Source organism: Borostomias antarcticus, assembly GCF_949987555.1.
Source record: "Borostomias antarcticus genome assembly, chromosome: 20".
Taxonomy (NCBI): domain Eukaryota; kingdom Metazoa; phylum Chordata; class Actinopteri; order Stomiiformes; family Stomiidae; genus Borostomias; species Borostomias antarcticus.
In genome coordinates this window covers 16338946-16356977 of record NC_140253.1, presented here as the reverse complement: position 1 = coordinate 16356977, position 18032 = coordinate 16338946, and the positions used below count along the sequence as shown (strand labels likewise).

Sequence of the window (18032 nt, the reverse complement as noted above, 5' to 3'; positions counted from 1 at the left end):
TTCATTCAAGTTTTTCTAGAATGATATACAGGTATGTCTATCATTAAATAATTAACTGAATACAAGTGAATTTAAATCCAGATACTCATCCATTGAGAGATTAAGTATTATTTCAATCATAAGTTGACAATTTGTGCGAAACTATTTTTCAATTCCATTAACAACTTCATAGGCTGTTGCATAATCGAGGTGTTATAACCTACTGTAAACTCATACAGTATGCCCCTTGTACTTTTCATGGAGTCTCCTCTGCTGTTAAGCCAAGTCCACTCCTCTTACTCCTAGTGACCATGGGGCTCTTGTCCAGGCGCCTAGCGCTACAGCTCCTTATCTACTTCACTTCCTGGGGTGAGGGGTCACCGTTCACCGTGCTCCTGGCCCTGCCCAACACCTCCCAGCCCTTCAGCGTGGGCAGGATCGGGGCAGGAGCGCTCATCGCTATAGACGAGGTCAACCGCAGACCGGCTCTCCTGGGAGGTCAGTCTGGACTAGACTCTCCTGACTGGACTAGACTCTCCTGACTGGACTAGACTCTTCTGACTGGACTAGACTCTCCTGACTGGACTAGACTCTCCTGACAGGACTAGACTCTCCTGACTGGACTAGACTATCCTGGCAGCTTAGTCTGGACTAGACTCTCCTGACTGGACTAGACTCTCCTGGCAGGTCAGTCTGGACTAGACTCTCCTGACTGGACTAGACTCTCCTGGCAGCTTAGTCTGGACTAGACTCTAGGTCAGTCTGGACTAGACTCTCCTGGCAGGTCAGTCTGGACTAGACTGTAGGTCAGCCTGGACTAGCCTCTCCTGACTGGACTAGACTCTCCTGACTGGACTAGACTCTCCTGGCAGGTCGGTCTGGACTAGACTCTCCTGACTGGACTAGACTCTCCTGACTGGACTAGACTCTCCTGGCAGGTCAGTCTGGACTAGACTCTCCTGACTGGACTAGACTCTCCTGACTGGACTAGACTCTCCTGGCAGGTCAGTCTGGACTAGACTCTCCTGACTGGACTAGACTCTCCTGACTGGACTAGACTCTCCTGGCAGGTCAGTCTGGACTAGACTCTTCGTCTCTGAGCCTCAGGAACAATACAGTACTACAGAATGAAGTTCTTTTCTCTCCTCCTCTTCAGCTGTATACCTAGAATATCCTCACTGATTAACTGAGATCATGATATGGAATGGAAATTGAATGGGGTGGTATCCCTGTTCCTACTGGAACTAAAGAGACTGCTTTGTCTGCATGTGATGACTGGTGGACTGTTTGGGCTGGTGGCTCCGCTCTGCGGAGGACTGCGCTCTGAAGCGTGACGGGATGGTGGTGGACGTTTGGTGTCCCAGGTCACCGGCTGGAGTACGACTATGTGGACGAGGAGTGCCATGATGTGAACGGGCCTGGGAAGATAGTGGAGATGAGGCAGAGACGCAACTACAGCGCCTTCATCGGACCCTCCTGCTCCAACGTGAGAGCTGGACGCTCAGCATCACCAGGGCAAGCTGGGGTTCTGCAGCTTGGCTCGCAGGATAGTTGTATCTGACACCGTCCAGTAACAAAGCAATGTTCTTAATGCTTGTATGTTAGAAGCATTTAAATCACTGATTATCTACATTCCAGAAAGATGATCTCTTACAGAGGTATCATGTTGTCTACCTTACTTCCCGCCTCCTCAGGTGTGCGCCATCACGGCTAAACTGGCAGCCTTCTGGAACATTCCCGTCATCAGTCCTACCTGTGCAGACCAGCAGCTAGTTGACAAAAAGGTCATATCTCTACAATAACTCAGGTGTATACACTGAGATACTGTTATTTAAAACAGTAACGGTGATTTTGAACAAAATGCTGTTGTCCTTCACTCCCTCCAGGCGTACCCAACTCTGACCAGGGTGTTTGGGCCCTTCACCAAGATGGGCTCCTTCTTTGTCAAGATCTGTGAGAAGTTCAGCTGGAGGCGCATCGGCATCATCCACGAACCACAGATCCCCTGGACCCTCCTGGCAGAGGCCATTAAGTGGGTTCAACTCTGACACATGAGCAGTTTTTGATTTGTTTCAGATGAACATTTCTGAAGGGTTTACCTGAGAACTTCGTATGTCACATCTTGTTTCACTGAAACAAGTAATAGTACTAGTGTAGTACTTTAGTGATCCCTTGGCAAAATTGCTCACAACAGGCATTTTAAGTGAAGGAGATTTGAATTGTGAACTGTAGACTGTTCAAGTATTTTGAAGAAAATGAGTCTCGTTCATGTAAGTGATGAATGGCTCCTGTCCGTGTCTCTGTTTCCTATTGCAGGTACAAAGCGACGGTCAGTAACATCACGGTGGCCAAATACAGGGAGTTTACGCACCCCCAGGGTGAAGAGGACGGCTCTCTCACTCCGGCCCGGCTGCTGACTGAGGTAGCCAGTAACTCTCGCAGTAAGTTCTGGTTCCTGCTTGAGTATAACGGATTGCTGCCTGTGAAGTCTGTGGTTTTAGAATGATTCACTGTAAGTTTTACAATTTCCCTAAAATAGTATCTTCCTCCCTCCCTCCCTTCATCTGAGAACTGTTTAGAAATGTGTAACAGCTGTACGCTATCAACTATCCAACCATGTCAGATTACAGAGGAATAAAATATTATGCATTTTGAGACTTTCTTAAAGGGGTAAATATTTTGTGGTAGTCATAGTGATCTCAGCAGGGGGGGAGGCGGTCAGGCGTCTCCTGGTCCAGGCCCACCGGCAGCACCTGACCAGCGGGGACTACGTCTTCTTCTGCTTTGAGCCGTGGCGCCTGGAGGAGATGTTTGGCAACTTTGACTGGAAACGAGGTATGACTTATGCATAAAATAACATTACGTAACCGCATCTTAACATGAATGCTGTATTGGTTTAGATATAACGGGCATCAAACGCAGCTGGTGTTTTCAGAAACATTGTTTTCAAGGAACCCGTTACCCAGCTCTATCTGCCAATGCCTACCACTTCCAAAAATGTGTCATGACAGCAACAAGATCACATACTACCCCCAGATACTCTAATACTAGTCCACCATAAACTCAGAAGAGTTGTGTGTGTGTGTGTGTTGTAGGTGATGTGGAGGACTCTGTGGCCAGACAGGCATATCAGGCCCTGTTCCTGCTGAGTTTGTACAAACCAGACGACCAGAGGTACCGTACCTTCTCCCACGACGTCATCCGCAGGTCCAGGGAAGACTTCGGTCACACCTACGCACGTAACGAGCAGGTGGCCTGGACTCTTCACCAAACACTCCACACTTGAATTGGATGTTGTTGTGCAATTATTGTTATATTTACAGATATAGTATGTGTGTGTGTGTAGCGTACATGTGTCTGCGTGCTAGTGATATATCTGTCTGTCCGACAGCTGGTTTCCACGTTGGCAGCCATTGCCCATGATTCTGTCTGTCTGTCTGTCTGTCTGTCTGTCTGTCTGTCTGTCTGTCTGTCTGTCTGTCTGTCTGTCTGTCTGTCTGTCTATCGAGGGCAGGTTTCCGTGCTGGCAGCCATGGCCCATGATTGTGTGTGGCTGTATGCCCAGGCCCTGAGTGAGACCCTGGCGGAGAACGGTGACCCCTACGATGGCCTCGCCGTCACCCACAGGATGTGGAACAGGACCATCACAGGTCAACTGCACTGTGTGTGTGTGTGTAATAATAATATGAAAAAAAAACAAAAAAAAACATAAATTAAATTAAATTAAAATAACAATAATAATAATATTATTATTAATAATAATGATAATAATAACAACAACAACAACAATAATAATAATAATAATAATAACAATGAATCTTTTTATTTATAAAGCACTTTTAATTGTGACAAAATTCAATCTAATCTGTGTGTGTTCCTCCTCCTGATGACTCAATGTTCTTACCGCAGATGACAGATAATGGTTCAAACTAATTATGGTCTGGCGTCAGGTATCCAAGGAGATGTGACTATAGACGCCAGCGGAGACAGGGAGTCAGCGTACATGATGAAGCACATCCAGGGGGGAGATGGAGAGTTCAAGGTCAGTCTCTCTCTCTCTCTCTCTCTCTCTCTCTCACACACTCAAAATTAGGGTACTAGCTTGGTTTCATTAGTTTAATGCATAAGGTTATGGGAATTATAAATGGTAAGCATGGCCTTTCCGTATAGGTTATCGCCAAATACCTTGGCACCAACAAGGTGTATGAGCCTGTGGCTGGAGTGGAGATCAGCTGGCCAGGAGGCAGGAAGACGCCGCCCAGGGACACACCTGCCTGTGGCTACAACAACGAGCTCTGCATCGGTACGGGACCTCACCTCTCTGTCTGTGTTCTCCTCTCTGCTGTTCTCTTCTCTGTCTGCTGTTCTCTTCTGTCGGCTGTTCTCTCTGTCTGCTGTTCTGTCTGCTGTTCTCTTCTCTGTCTGCTGTTCTCTTCTCTGCCTGCTGTTCTCTCTGTCTGTTGTTCTCTGTCTGCTGTTCTCTCTGTCTGTGTTCTCCTCTCTGCTGTTCTCTTCTCCGTCTGCTGTTCTCTGTCTGCTGTTCTCTTCTGTCTGCTGTTCTCTGTCTGTGTTCTCCTGTCTGCTGTTCTCTCTGCTGTTCTCTTCTCTGTCTGTGTTCTCTCTGTCTGCTGTTCTCTTCTTCTGCTGTTCTCTGTCTGCTGTTCTCTTCTCTGTCTGTGTTCTCTATGTCTGCTGTTCTCTTCTTCTGCTGTTCTCTGTCTGCTGTTCTCTTCTGTCTGCAGTTCTCTTCTCTGTCTGCTGTTCTCTGTCTGTATTTCAATCAAGTTGGATTTATATATCGCCCTTCATGATACCCAGAGCGCTTATTTTCCTGTCTGCTGTTCTGTCTGTGTTCTATTTGTCTGCTGTTCTCTTATCTGTCTGTGTTCTCTGTCGGCTGTTCTCTCTGTCTGCTGTTCTCTTCTCTGTCTGCTGTTCTCTGTCTGTATTCTCCTGTCTGCTGTTCTCTGTCTGTGTTCTCCTGTCTGCTGTTCTCTGTGTTCTCCTGTCTGCTGTTCTTTCTGTCTGTGTTCTCTCTCTCTGCTGTTCTCTCTGTCTGCAGTTCTGTTTGTCTGATGTTTTCTCTATCTGACGTTCTCTCTATCTACTGTTCTCTCTGTCTGCTGTTCAGCTCTGTCTGCTTTTCTGTTTACCTCTCTCTCTCTGCTGTTCTCTCTGTCTGCTGTTCTCTCTCTCTGCTGTTCTCTCTGCTGTTCTGTTTACCTCTCTCTCTGCTGTTCTCTCTGTCTGCTGTTCTCCTGTTTGCTGTTCTCTCTCTCTGCTGTTCTCTCTGTCTGTGTACTCTCTGCCTGATGTTCTCGCTGTGTTCTCTCTGCCTGCTGTTCTCTCTCTGCTGTTCTCTCTATTTGCTGTTCCTTTTCCATCCGCTGTTCCTTCTGTTATTTCCTGGTAAACCACAAATGGACTCCTGGAAAGACTGAGGTACAGGGGAGCTGGCTGGTTCTGTAGGTTTACTGGTTTGGTTGATTCTGTAGGTTGTTTGACTGGTTTGGTTGGTTCTGTAGGTTGACTGGTTTGGTTGGTTCTGTAGGTTGACTGGTCTGGTTGGTTCTGTAGGTTGACTGGTCTGGTTGGTTCTGTAGGTTGACTGGTCTGGTTAGTTCTGAAGGTTGACTGTTCTGGTTGGTTATGTATGTTAGTTAACTGGTTTGGTTGATTCTCTAGGTTGACTGGTCTGGTTGGTTATGTAGGTTAGTTAACTGGTTTGGTTGGTTCTGTAGGTTGACTGTTCTGGTTGGTTCTGTAGGTTGGTTGACTGGTTTGGTTGGTTCTGTAGTTTGACTGGTCTGGTTGGCTCTGTAGGTTGACTGTTCTGGTTGGTTCTGTAGGTTGGTTGGCTGTGCTCTGTAGGTTGACTGGTCTGGTTGGTGATGTAGGTTGGTTGGCTGTGCTCTGTAGGTTGACTGGTCTGGTGAGCACTAGGAGTGTGGTACAGTGCATCCCTCTCTTTCTCATGTCTTAATTGTCCCATACCTGAGTAATCAGGAGGGGGAAGGCTATTAAAACAATGAAGGTCCATCCTATGAGACGCAAAAAATGAAATTGATTCTTTTGTTTCATTTCATTTCATTTTGGGGCAACATATGTTGTTTTGGTTATTCTTTGGACCAACTCCAATCTCTGAAAAAGAGCCAAATTAGGCCAGTCCGAATAGGAGAAAGGAGACAAAAAATCCCATAACTTGAAAATGCTCACTCTTAACTTGATTTTAACAGATTTGGTATGGTACAGATTTGGTACTTTGGTATAAACTACAGTAGGCATCTGTCCTACATCACCAACAAGTCAGAATGTAATTTACCCAAACAAATATTGAAATAGAGGGAATTGTGCTTTTATTGTGATTAGAAAAGAGCACTCCTTTACTTTTCTCTCATTTATCAGAAAAACATAAATTCCTGTCAAATCTGAATGGCCTAGGATGAAACAAAAACAGTGGTTGTATGAAGATATCTGTTATAGTTTTATTACAAATGAGATTTCTGTAGAGATACCCCTTCTCTGAAACAACCAAATTATATCATTCTTAATGGGGGATAGGTGGCATGATAGCCTATGTGTTTAAACTGCTCGCTCTGATGGTCCTCATGATTGGCGACGGAAAAACCAGTTTTATTGAAACAAACCATTTAAATCATAGTAAATCAGTAGTGTGTGTGTGTGTGTGTCTGTGTGTGTGTGTGTGTGCAGATGTATGTAAGCGATGAATCGATGAAGTATATAAATACTAGAATGTCAAATATCAGGTTCTTCAGACACTTTTAGGGACATTTAGAGATTGTGCACTGCAGGTGCAAAACTCCATACAAGGAAGGCCATCAGAGAGTCACTGGCACTTTTCACTCTCTCCACAATTTGCCTCTTTGCAATACAAATGAGTAGTGTCTCTCACCTCTGTAGGTGCTGGGGGTTTCTTAAATAGGACTAGTTCAATGGCTCCATCTCTGACAATCCATCCCTTGCTGATAGGACCCCATAACAGGGGTTTAGGGATGTGACCATAGCACCCAATCACTGTCTTATTGCTCTTTGTACCTGTTGTTCAAATTTCATAAGCTTCTGTCTGGAACAACCAGTGACTATCACAAATAGACTAGTTGACAACCAAGAGCAGAGTGGTGGCAGCTGGAGAGACAGTGGACAGCCCGGAGAGACATCAGCAACGGGGCAGTGCGGGTTAGCAGCCTGACCAGCATCTTCTGAGAGGAAGAACCCACAGCAAGCTGCAGATCAACCTCCGGAAAAATACCCAGGGGATGTCCGAGAGTGAAGGAGGATGGGAATCCCATCAGGACGGACCGAAGGACAACAACACATGGCAGTACTTCCAAAATGACGAGTACGGACTGCATTTGCAGAAAGGTGTGCTGCGTAGCCTGAAGATCCACCAGACCAAGATGAAATGTCTGCAGATGGTGCCACAGTGCTCAGGAACTACCCCTGGTAAGGAGGGGCTAGGCCCAAAGTCAACCCACAGTGCACAGAGCCTCCAGGTGACACAAGCCCCTGACCCACGCAGAGCAACAGAACATCGTCGGGTCAAGGTGAAGGAGTGGCTCTGGTTCCATGAAGACCACCACCGTTGTCAGCCTATTAGGGCCTTTATGGATGACTTGACTGTGACAACATCTGTCCCAGGGAGCAGGGGGATCCTGAAGGACCTGGAGGAGCTGATCACCTGGGCTCATATGAGCTTCAAGCCAGTGAAGTCCAGAACCCTGGTGCTGAAATAAGGAAAGGCCCTTGACAAGTTCCGCTTCGCACTTGGCAGCACTCAGATACCATCTATCACAGAGCAACCAGTGAAGAGCCTGGGAAAGGTGCTTGCAGCCTGAAAGACACAGCATCCATCTGAGCGACCAACCCAGAGCTGGAGGCCTGGCTAGACACAGTGGACAAGTCAAGCTTTTCTGGCCTGGAAGGCTTGGATACCAACATGGCATCCTCCCGCAGATTCTCAGGTCCTACTTGATCTATGAAGTTCTGATCTTCACAGTCGTGGGCTTTGAGAGGAGAGTCAGCAGGTCAGAAGTGACCTCGGAGCCTGAGCAGCATTTCCCTGTACGGGCAGAACACCAAACTCGAGCTCCCCATCAGCAGCCTGAATGTTCATGGTGAGCTGTACTAATCAGATGCTGCAATACCGAGATTCCTGCGAGCCAAACGTCTCCCAGGCTGGTATCGAGGTCGGGACAGGATGGCAGTGGAGGGCAGCAGAGGCCATAGATGTCACAAGATGACAAAGATAAGATGATAGCAAGCAGTGGAGGGCAAATTCTCAGCTGTGGAAAGCCGAGCCCCATCGGATAAGATTGTTAATCTAGGCTGTCGATGACGTTCTAACATGCCCATCCAACTTACTGGGGAAAGGTGCAGTCAACAGCTTGCCCTCTGAAGATAGGGACACTGGAGCACATCCAGCTGTTGTTTGAAAGCCCAGGGCAAGAGACGCTGCCGCTGGCGCCATGACCAAGTCCTGAAGGCCATAGTGGACACCATCTGCAGTGGGATTAGCGCCTCTGCCCAGTGAAGAAGACTATCGCTTTTGTCAGGGTTGGAGATAAGCTAACATCAGCTGCCAGGACTACCTCCTCTGGCCTGCTAGCAATGGCACAAGACCGGAGGCTGAAAGCTGACTGGGCTTGATCAACCCCGCTGGGTCACCTGGGTGAGGGTGTCTGATTGTTTAAATACCCGAAACATTTAACGACCCCAGGTAACATCACTGATGATGTGTCCATGTGCAGCACAAAGTACTAGACATCTCCATACAACCACTATTTTTTGTTCAATAGCTTCCTAGGGCATTCAGTAACAGTACAGTATATTTGACAGGAATTTGTTTTTCTGATAAATGGGAGAAAAATGAAGGACTGCCCTTTTCCTATCACCACAAAAGTAGAATTTCTGCCTAAACTAAATCAATGTTTACAGTACTATATTTCCGTATCCCAGTGGAATGCATTCCAGAAACAAAACATGAAAATACCACTTTCGCCCCATCTTTGTAGTTCTAGGCAAGTTAGCTAGTGTTAGCCATTGTTAGCAATACCTGTTGATAACAACAAACTATGCTATTTTGTGCATACAAACTTCGTAGCAACATTGTTCACTACTTCGTCATATAGGTAGGTTGCTTTGGTCCTCTCCCCCCAGGCTCGGGCCGAGGGGCTATCCTTTTACCACTCCGAGCCTGGGTGAGGGGTCACCCGGGCTATATATCCGGGCATACCTCCAGGAGCCACGTCACCATTTCGTCATCCACGAACATCAGGCCACGTACTCCGTTGGGTGTCCAATATATCGTACAGTCACAAGCACAAGCATCCGACGCCGGTCTGGAGATGATTAAGCCTCATCCACCCCAATCTGGGTAAGTCCATCCCGATAGGGGAAGGACCAGTGGCCGAGATGTAATCATGGAGTCTGGAGGTGTTCGCCTCCCACTCCACACGCCAAGTGTAGTTTGCCCATTTTGCTTCACTGATTGTTAAAGATCTCTGCATTGCTGCAGGAGATCCCATGCGGCAGGCACAAAAGGGTGTCTTGACTTGAGACGCCGGGGAGGCTTCACTGTACTGTAGCAGTGAGCCTGTCGTGGAGCAGGTGGTTAGGCTCCATGGCCTGGCAGGCGAGACGTGCTGTGGTTCCTGTGTGGTGAAGGGCAGCGGGCTGGATGCCTGCAAGGATGGGAAAGTGTCCACAGGAGTGGGATGCAGGCATCCTGTCACGATGTGCAAGGCTTTGTTGATAGGCGGATCGATGAGGTGGGTGTGAGTACTGCGGCATTCACAATGTTTTTGGGCCGGTGCCCCAGCCCGATCGGACCAGTCGCCTCATCAATGCCACATGAGCTGTTAACTTCATGCGTAGTGACTCGAGGTGTCGGCGGAACGTGAGTGACCTGTCCAATGTCACACCGAGATAGGTTGGTTCGGCGCAGCATGGCTGGAGTGTTCCATCCAGAGGCGTCATACCCAGTGGCGATTTTAGCATGGCATTTCTGGAGGGGCAGTTTTATATTACGTCACCATCACAAGAACTAAAGGTAGCGAATTAGTCTACGGTAGGTACATCAGAGCAGAGGCTACAACACACAAAGATAATGACACATTAACACACGCAGAGGGCTAATTAGACCCATAAGAGAGTGCATGCCCGGTCCAGGGTTCTGAAAGTGACAAGTGCGCCCATTAGACCTGGGCACTACGCATAACCTAGTACTCCACTTATATCACAGCCAAATAGTCTACTACAGTGACGGCGCACTGTCCACATTAGTCATCATGTCCAACAAACTATGCTATCAGAGGTGCAACAGAATCGCCATACGAACCGATATGCGCGCGCGCGCACACACTCACGCACAAAGATGAACTCACCAATGCAGCTCACTTGAATAGGAAGGTAGCGCGGCGGTTCTTTGCGTGCGCAAACCTCTCGATGACTTTACTGTTGAAGTCAATTTGTCCCTGGATGAACGGGTTTTCAATGGAAAGCATAGCCAGGGCGTTCAGTCGCTGTTGTCCCATTGTGTTTCTTGCGAATGTTTTGATTCTCTTTAATGTTGAAAAGTTCCTCTCTGCCTCGGCGGAGGTCATGGGAGTTGTGATGATGATCTTCAGCAGGGTGCAGGTTTCAGACAAGGCCTCTTGCAGGTTGTTCTCGTGAATGGTCTGGAATAGAGTCAGTGCTGATTTTCCTGTATGCAGCTCAGTGTGTCGATAGAGAGTAGCCAGCTCTGTTTGCAACTTCTCCTTCTTGTTAAGGGCTGTGGGCCAGAGCTTGATAGCACAGCTGAGTTGAGCCAGTGGGAATGACTGTACGAACTTGGGGAACAGTGAGCAGTCCACCAGCTGTGCTGCAATAAGATGGTCACTTTTAGAGAACCGGTCCTCCACTTGAGCCACCATGGTGTCACAGGCCTCCTTCATCACTGCAGCCGTGTTTGTTTTCCTGCGCTTAGCTGTGCCCTCGCCAGCTTGGGTAGCGATCTCATCTGCTCTCTCTCTCACTTCTCTCACATTCACTTTGAAGCTCTCCACTGCACGATTCACGCCAGATGCATCAATCTCTCTTTTCTGTAGCACACTATACAGAACATCCACTTCTGGCATGACTTCAGCAAAGAACTGCAGCAGCTGGAGAAACGTGTGGTCCCGCAAGTGCATGGACAGGCTGTACGCCTCGCTGATGCTCACCCTGTCCCATCCCGGTTGAGTGCGAATGTTGTCCAAACACTCCAGTATCTCTCCTCGGTTCTCCCACACCACATTAACAGTCCTGCTTTTAAAGTTCCAGCGTGTGCCGGGTGGTCGCGGGATTCGCCTGTCTGATGTCTCTGCCAGAGCAGCCGTTCTTTTAGGCGAAATGGAAAAGAAAGTGGCAAAACCCGCTAAATCCGCAAAAAACACCTTCAGCTCACTGATTCTGGATGCACATACTTGCTGCAGGGTTAGGTTTAACTGGTGGGCGTAGCAATGTACAAATATTGCGTTTGGGTAGGTCACCTTCATTAGTGTTTGCACGCCGCCTACACTACCGCTCATCACAGCTGCTCCATCGTACGTTTGTGCGATTAGCTTGTTGTTCAGTCCCAGCGGCTCAAGGGTCTGTATGATCACGTTGGAGAGGCCGATGGCAGTTTTATCCTTCACTTCCATGAACATTAGGAATCGCTCCGTGACAGTGTTGTCTACCATGTATCTCAGCACTATGACCATTTGGGATTTGCATGATATATCGGTAGTCTCGTCTGCCATGACAGCGACAAACTGGGTCTCTCTCAATTGTGCGGCCACTTCCTCCCTGTAAACCTCATACATGCAATCCAGGAGTTCGTTCTGTATGGTGCTAGATGTTCCCTTGAAGTAAGGTTGCGCGTCATAGTGTCGTTTTAGCCGGGTGTCCCCCTCACACATCGTCTCAAAAATGCACCGAAAAATGCCTGGGTTCAGTGAGTTCGCTGACTCGTCGTGACCACGCAAACCCATTTCACACTTCCCACAGAGTTTGATACAAGTGATCAGCCTCCCCAGAACATACCGATTCTCCTCGGTCTGTTTGTTGTGCTCCGCGATGGAACGGCAAAACGCATCAGAGCTGTGCCTGGATGTTGAGCTGCCCCAGTAAACCCAGCTTCATGGCACAGCTCAGATGGGACGCAGAGCTTTCATGCTTCGCTGTTCTTTCTGAAAGATGTTTAATGTCTTTGAATCCAGACGATGCCCAAACAGAGTCTCCACCAAAAAGAATACACGGGAAACAGAACAGCGCACTTTTCGAGGTGCTAGCAGTTAGCCACTTCTTTTTTTCAAACCATTCCTGTTTGAAGGTACGGGTTAGCTTTTCTCCAGCCTGAAGCAGCACCAATTCTTCTGGTCGGTGTGGCCCTAAACGTTTTATTTCCAGTTTCTCTTCCAGTTTCAATGTACTAAACCGCACATTCAACAAATAATCTACACTATTCATTTTTGTTGCACCTGAAAACACTTTAAATCTCTACAAAACTTTAGCTAGCAGCATTGGCTAACGTAGATCGACATCGACAATGACGGTGACCCAGTAGTTCAACTTTGATCAACGTTGTTTTATTATTCCCTCGCTAAACCTGTTGCCAGGTAGATTTCGCAGGGGCAGAGACTTTTCTGCCCCTCCACCCAATGAAATCTGCGTGATATTTTTTCACATTACTCCCGACCACGCTCACATTGTCGCTATAGCAACAGTAGGGGAGAACGCTTCGGTGCCCCTCTGCCGAGTCAGAGCAGTCTGTGACACGCTCATACAAAGGGAATTACTGCAAAACAGCACTATACATAGTGTCAGTCAGGTTTATTATATTTATACATGCTATTTTAACCACTGAATCACTATTTTGTATTAATTATAAATTAGATTTTTCCGAAACACAGTTGTAGGCTAAGATGCATCTTGCACAACAGCGCCACCTCTGGTGGGGCACTGCCCCACCTGCCCCTAATGTAAAATCGCCACTGGTCATACCTATAGAACTTGAGGGGGCACGTGCCCCCTCAGATTTGGGGGTGTCTTTTCATTTTTATTTTCTGTTATTGTTTGTTTACCATTACATTTTACAATGCAGAGCTATGATTATTTTCTCTACTGAGCTGAATGTATTATTTTAATTATGTCAATGACCACCTCTAAAAACCACCATAACCTCTTTCAAAAAGCCAAACACCCTCTTTCCCGTTGGATTTGGTTTCTTCCAAATTAACACTGGACCTGGAAGCCCCCCCCCTTCGCCTCATCTCAGATAAACACGTTTTCATGGTCTGCTTGCATACATTTAGATTAAGGTTGTCCTTAACTGATGAACAGGTCCTCCAAATATTAGGCTATTCAGTATATCAGATTCAATATACTTCATACTTCAGTATACAGTGTATCATTCGGACCAATGCCAAGTGAGTAAAAAAAAGTAGATTTGTTTTCCCTTACTTTTATTTTGAGTCCTTGAAAGAACGCTACCGGTAAGTTTAATTTCACACCGCTTGATTAGCAACTGGTAGTGTGTTGTGTCCTGATTTTAAACTGCAAAATGCACAAAAAAACACTAAAATTTTGCCCGCAATCCGCGCGTTATTGACGCCTTGCACACACGCTGCGCGCACGTGCTTCCCTATCGCGTGCCCCCTCGTTTTTTTGGGTTGCATGATGACCCTGGTTCCATCGATATGTATTCGGAGCTCACATTTGGCTTCCTTGTTGTTAAAGTGGAATGCCGCCAACACCATCTTTGCCTCACAGAGCTTCATTCTCCATTTCCGGAGGTATGCCGCTAGTGTCTGCATGTCCTGGCTCAGGGTCTCCTCCAAGGCCTGCCAGTCTCCAGCTGAGTACACCAGCGCAAGGTCATCTGCGTAGGCATACTTCTTGGAGACTGTTCGGCAGGTCGTAGGTGTAGATGTTATAAAGGACGGGGGCCAAGACAGTTCCCTGGGGGACGCCGTTCTTAAAGCGTCGCAACCTGCTTCGCTGTCTGCTACCAGTGGTGAGGGTAAAGCTGCGGTTTCGGACAAGCTCCATGATAATGCTGACCATGTGCCTGTCCAGCAGCAGGCGGAGCAACTGTTCACTGATAGATGTTGGACAGTATTGTGTGTATGACTGATTTAATGAGACAATTAATACAGAAGCGCTAATAAAATTATTCTAACTTATAATAAGTCTTATTACAGCTTTCACTTATTGTTGATGCGAGGAGCAGCTATCTTCATTGTTGTCAGCAGCTGACGTTGATGAAGTCAGGGTAGATTTTTTTATCCCAAGTAAAATGGCGGAAATCCTGAGTTCTGGTGACATATTTGATGAAGAGTTTGCTGTTGAACCCGGGAATCCTGACGTTTCGAAACAAATAGAACGCAGCATGTCCACTAGGCAGTGACGCGCGAACTCCCTGTCCCTCCCACGATTGAGTGGCCGTTTCACTCAGTTTCACTTCCTGTTAACCGCCGCCATTATCAGTTAACTCAAATGTCTGTAGGATTGTTAATCTGCCATTTTATTTAGTATAAATGTCATTTCAGGCGAGAAAGTAAGGATGTAGATTCTCAATATGTGGTCAGTTTATTGAAATAAGCCCCGACTTCCATATTTGATGAGATTGCTGACCAGGGTCTGTTTGCCTCGTTCACCTTTTCCCTCTCCTGATTTGACACGCCACGCGAAATTCGCCTGGAAATCTGCATGAAGTAGATCCATCCTATCTATTCTATTTTATGCTAATTTGAAGCGTACAGACCTCTCGCACATTGGGAGTGAGTGCATCGCCACCGGAGTTTGCATAATCCACTTTCCGATTTCGCGCCCCCAATGGTTTTGAATGGGCTGATGCTAGAATAGATCGTCTGAAGGGAGCAGGGGCGGGAACTCCGCTACACGTTATCAAATGCGCAGTAGAATCGTTTGGCAGCCAGGAGGCACGCGGGTAGTATTGAGCAACTCCCCGTGATCCAGGGGTATCGCGATATGTCCACTCAGGGCCGTCCCAGTAGCTCCACTCCTGGGTCCAGTTTCGTAAATCAGCCTGACCTCTGTGTCCACGTCTGACCCAGCAGCTGCCTAAAGCAATTCCCCCCTCCCTCCGGATGATCCATACTAGCATCAACCTTTTGAATGGGCTCAAGATTGAGTGGACATGTGGCTTTAGAGCTGCTAGTCGTAGCTGAAAATGAATTGTGGCTAGCACTCCTGGTGATGGGCTTTACATCTCATAGGACAGACAAACGGATTTCAGCAGGTGGCCAATGCCTTGCAAGTGCCTTGTGTTATGCAATATGAACACCAGCAGAGGGCAGTAGAGCAGCATGCCTCTACTCTGAGAAGCTGCAGGGTATGTACCTGCTCGCAGACTCGACCTTGATTAAAAACAGCAGGGAGAGAGAGAGAGAGAGAGAGAGAGAGAGATGGCAGCAAGTTCGATATAGAGAGGGGCGAGAGCAAGAGAGGAATGCACTAAAATAGTTGGCTATTCTTTAAATTATTCACCATACCTGTTTGACCAAAGTGCTGAAATAGCCTATACATTTATTTAATATCATCTTTTATTAAAGTCCGCCTGTCTCCCAGCAGGTAGATCTATAGCCTAGTTGTCCAGACGTACTACGTTATATAACTTGACTCTCATTATGGGCTGTTTTATTCAGGAGAGTTTTATGGAGCTCATTTGATATGCGGCCTGGGAATGTTTTCCCTCAGTGTAACCCCAGTTTGTTTTGGCCGAGGGGGGCTGTGCACAATGTGAGGCTGTCAGATGGCTTTTTAATGAAGGTTAATGAGGGATTACCTGGAACCAAAACGCTTGACTGCAAAGGTTGATTTCCTTCATGGAATTATACATATTGTGGATTTTGGATCAGAAATCCTTTTGTTTTGATGTTATCAATCTATCAGATTATCAGACGCTTTAAATAAGAACAGGATATAAAACCCTGGAACTATCACTGCTACCACCTGAATGCTTCTGTAGAATGAATAGAGAAGAGAACACAGGGATGCCAGAGTCTTTGTTAGCGGGTTGTGAAGCTCATGCTCTCATGTGTTCCAGAGAGGAGGATCCTGATGGCTGTGGGGATGATCGCCATTGTGTTGGTCACAGGGACAATGACAGTCTGCTTTCTCTACAGGTGACCCCCCCATACACAAACACACGGATGCACACGCACACACGCGCATGCACGCACACACACACACGAACACACACACACACACTCTCTTTCTCTCTCTGTCACACACACACACACACACACACACACACACACTCCCTCTCTTTGTCACACACACACACACACACACACCACACACACACACACACACACACACGAACACACACACACACACTCTCTCTCACTCTCTGTCACACACACACACACACACACACACACTCCCTCTCTTTGTCACACACACACACACACACTCCCTCTCTTTGTCACACACACACACACACACACACACACACACACACACACACACACACACACACACACACACAATGAATATCTTTTCTGACGCATGCATCTACTCCATGATATTCTGGTCATTTTCTTGGAGTGAGGAGCCATCACACTTCCCTTATAACTCTGGAGCAGAAGATTAAGCAAGCATGAATTATGAATATGACTGGGACGCTTATCTATTTTGGTCCTGAACTAGTGTACTGAACTAAGCAGAGATATGAGGAGTTAATCATTACAAGACGACGTCTCTGTCTGACTACATAGTTCTTTCATTTGAGGAGTTGACTTTCCTTTCCCAGACGATTGCTTTTAATGTAGTCTTTGAAGTGTGAACATGCATGAATTCATGTGAATGTAGTCTTGCATCGCCAGACCTATCTGCACTCAGCGCTGGAGACATGTCTGTCTGGACCCCTCACCACTCAGGGATAGGGGCTGAAAATGCTGTTTCTTTAAACCAATCACAATCATTATTATTATCATTCAACTTTTTTTATTCTCGAAAATCGTCTGAGGTGCGAACCTCATTTACAGTGATGTTGAGTAACAGTACTTAAAGATACAAACTATGCAATGCACCAAACAAACAAATCATCTTTGGGGGAAGGAGAAAGTAGTGATGCCAAAGTGAAGAACCGCTGTCCAAGTGCATGTAATTGTCACCTGGTGTTCATGTGAATGTAATTGTCACCTGGTGTTCATGTGAATATAACGATATATACATTAATACAATACAGGGATATATACATTAATACAATACAATGATATATACATTAATACAATGCAGAGATATATACACTAATACAATACAAGGATACAATACAAGGATATATACATTAATACAATACAAAAATATATACATTAATACAATACAGGGATATATACATTAATACAATACAAGGATATATACATTAATACAATACAATATACATTAATACAAAAGGATATATACATTAATACAAAAGTGCCCCCACCTGCCCCTTCCTAGTACTAGTGAAAGTCTTTCCAGAGAAGAATGGTGGTCGTGACAGCAAAGAAAAACAAAGGCGAGTTAAAGAGTAATACAGCGTATCTCTTACACTGACAAGATCCAGCACAGCTTCCCCTCTCTGTTCCCTACTCTGGCTCCCTGTAGCAGCTCACTCCCACTTCAAAACTCTGGCGCTAGCCTACAGGGCAATGAAAGGAACAGCCCCCTCCTACCTCCAGGCCATGCTCAAACCCTACACCCCCTCCCGACCGCTACGCTCTGCTATCTCGGGGAGACTGGTTGCTCCGTGACTCTGAGGCCCCTGCGGTCGATCGACACGGCCACGGCTCTTCTCTGTCCTGGCCCCGCAGTGGTGGAACGAACTGCCCACTGACGTCAGGACAGCACAGTCACTGCCCATCTTTCACCGCAGGCTCAAAACTCATCTCTTCAAGAAGTACTCCCACAATCCTCCCGCCTAAGCACCTATTGTACTTTTAGTTTGTTTCTCTTGCACTTTGCCTTCAACACTAGATTATGCTCTTAGTCACTTGTTTAGAAAGGAGATTGGAGTTCTGGTG

The 18032-nt window shown here is 46.8% G+C and overlaps 1 protein-coding gene across 1 annotated transcript in view; it reads left to right on the top strand.

Moving 5' to 3' along the window:
- Positions 1 to 290: 290 nt before the first annotated feature.
- Positions 291 to 18032, top strand: part of LOC311322610 (atrial natriuretic peptide receptor 1) — a gene marked incomplete at both ends in the record, with an annotated part of 32174 nt that continues 14432 nt past the window's right edge. Inside the window, 11 exons of the mRNA XM_084454695.1 lie at positions 291 to 477; positions 1344 to 1465; positions 1674 to 1763; positions 1866 to 2011; positions 2296 to 2420; positions 2668 to 2814; positions 3075 to 3229; positions 3494 to 3629; positions 3930 to 4021; positions 4150 to 4282; positions 16073 to 16151. Of these exons, the coding sequence (XP_084310821.1) occupies positions 291 to 477; positions 1344 to 1465; positions 1674 to 1763; positions 1866 to 2011; positions 2296 to 2420; positions 2668 to 2814; positions 3075 to 3229; positions 3494 to 3629; positions 3930 to 4021; positions 4150 to 4282; positions 16073 to 16151 (1412 nt within the window). The remainder of the gene's footprint in view (positions 478 to 1343; positions 1466 to 1673; positions 1764 to 1865; positions 2012 to 2295; positions 2421 to 2667; positions 2815 to 3074; positions 3230 to 3493; positions 3630 to 3929; positions 4022 to 4149; positions 4283 to 16072; positions 16152 to 18032) is intronic.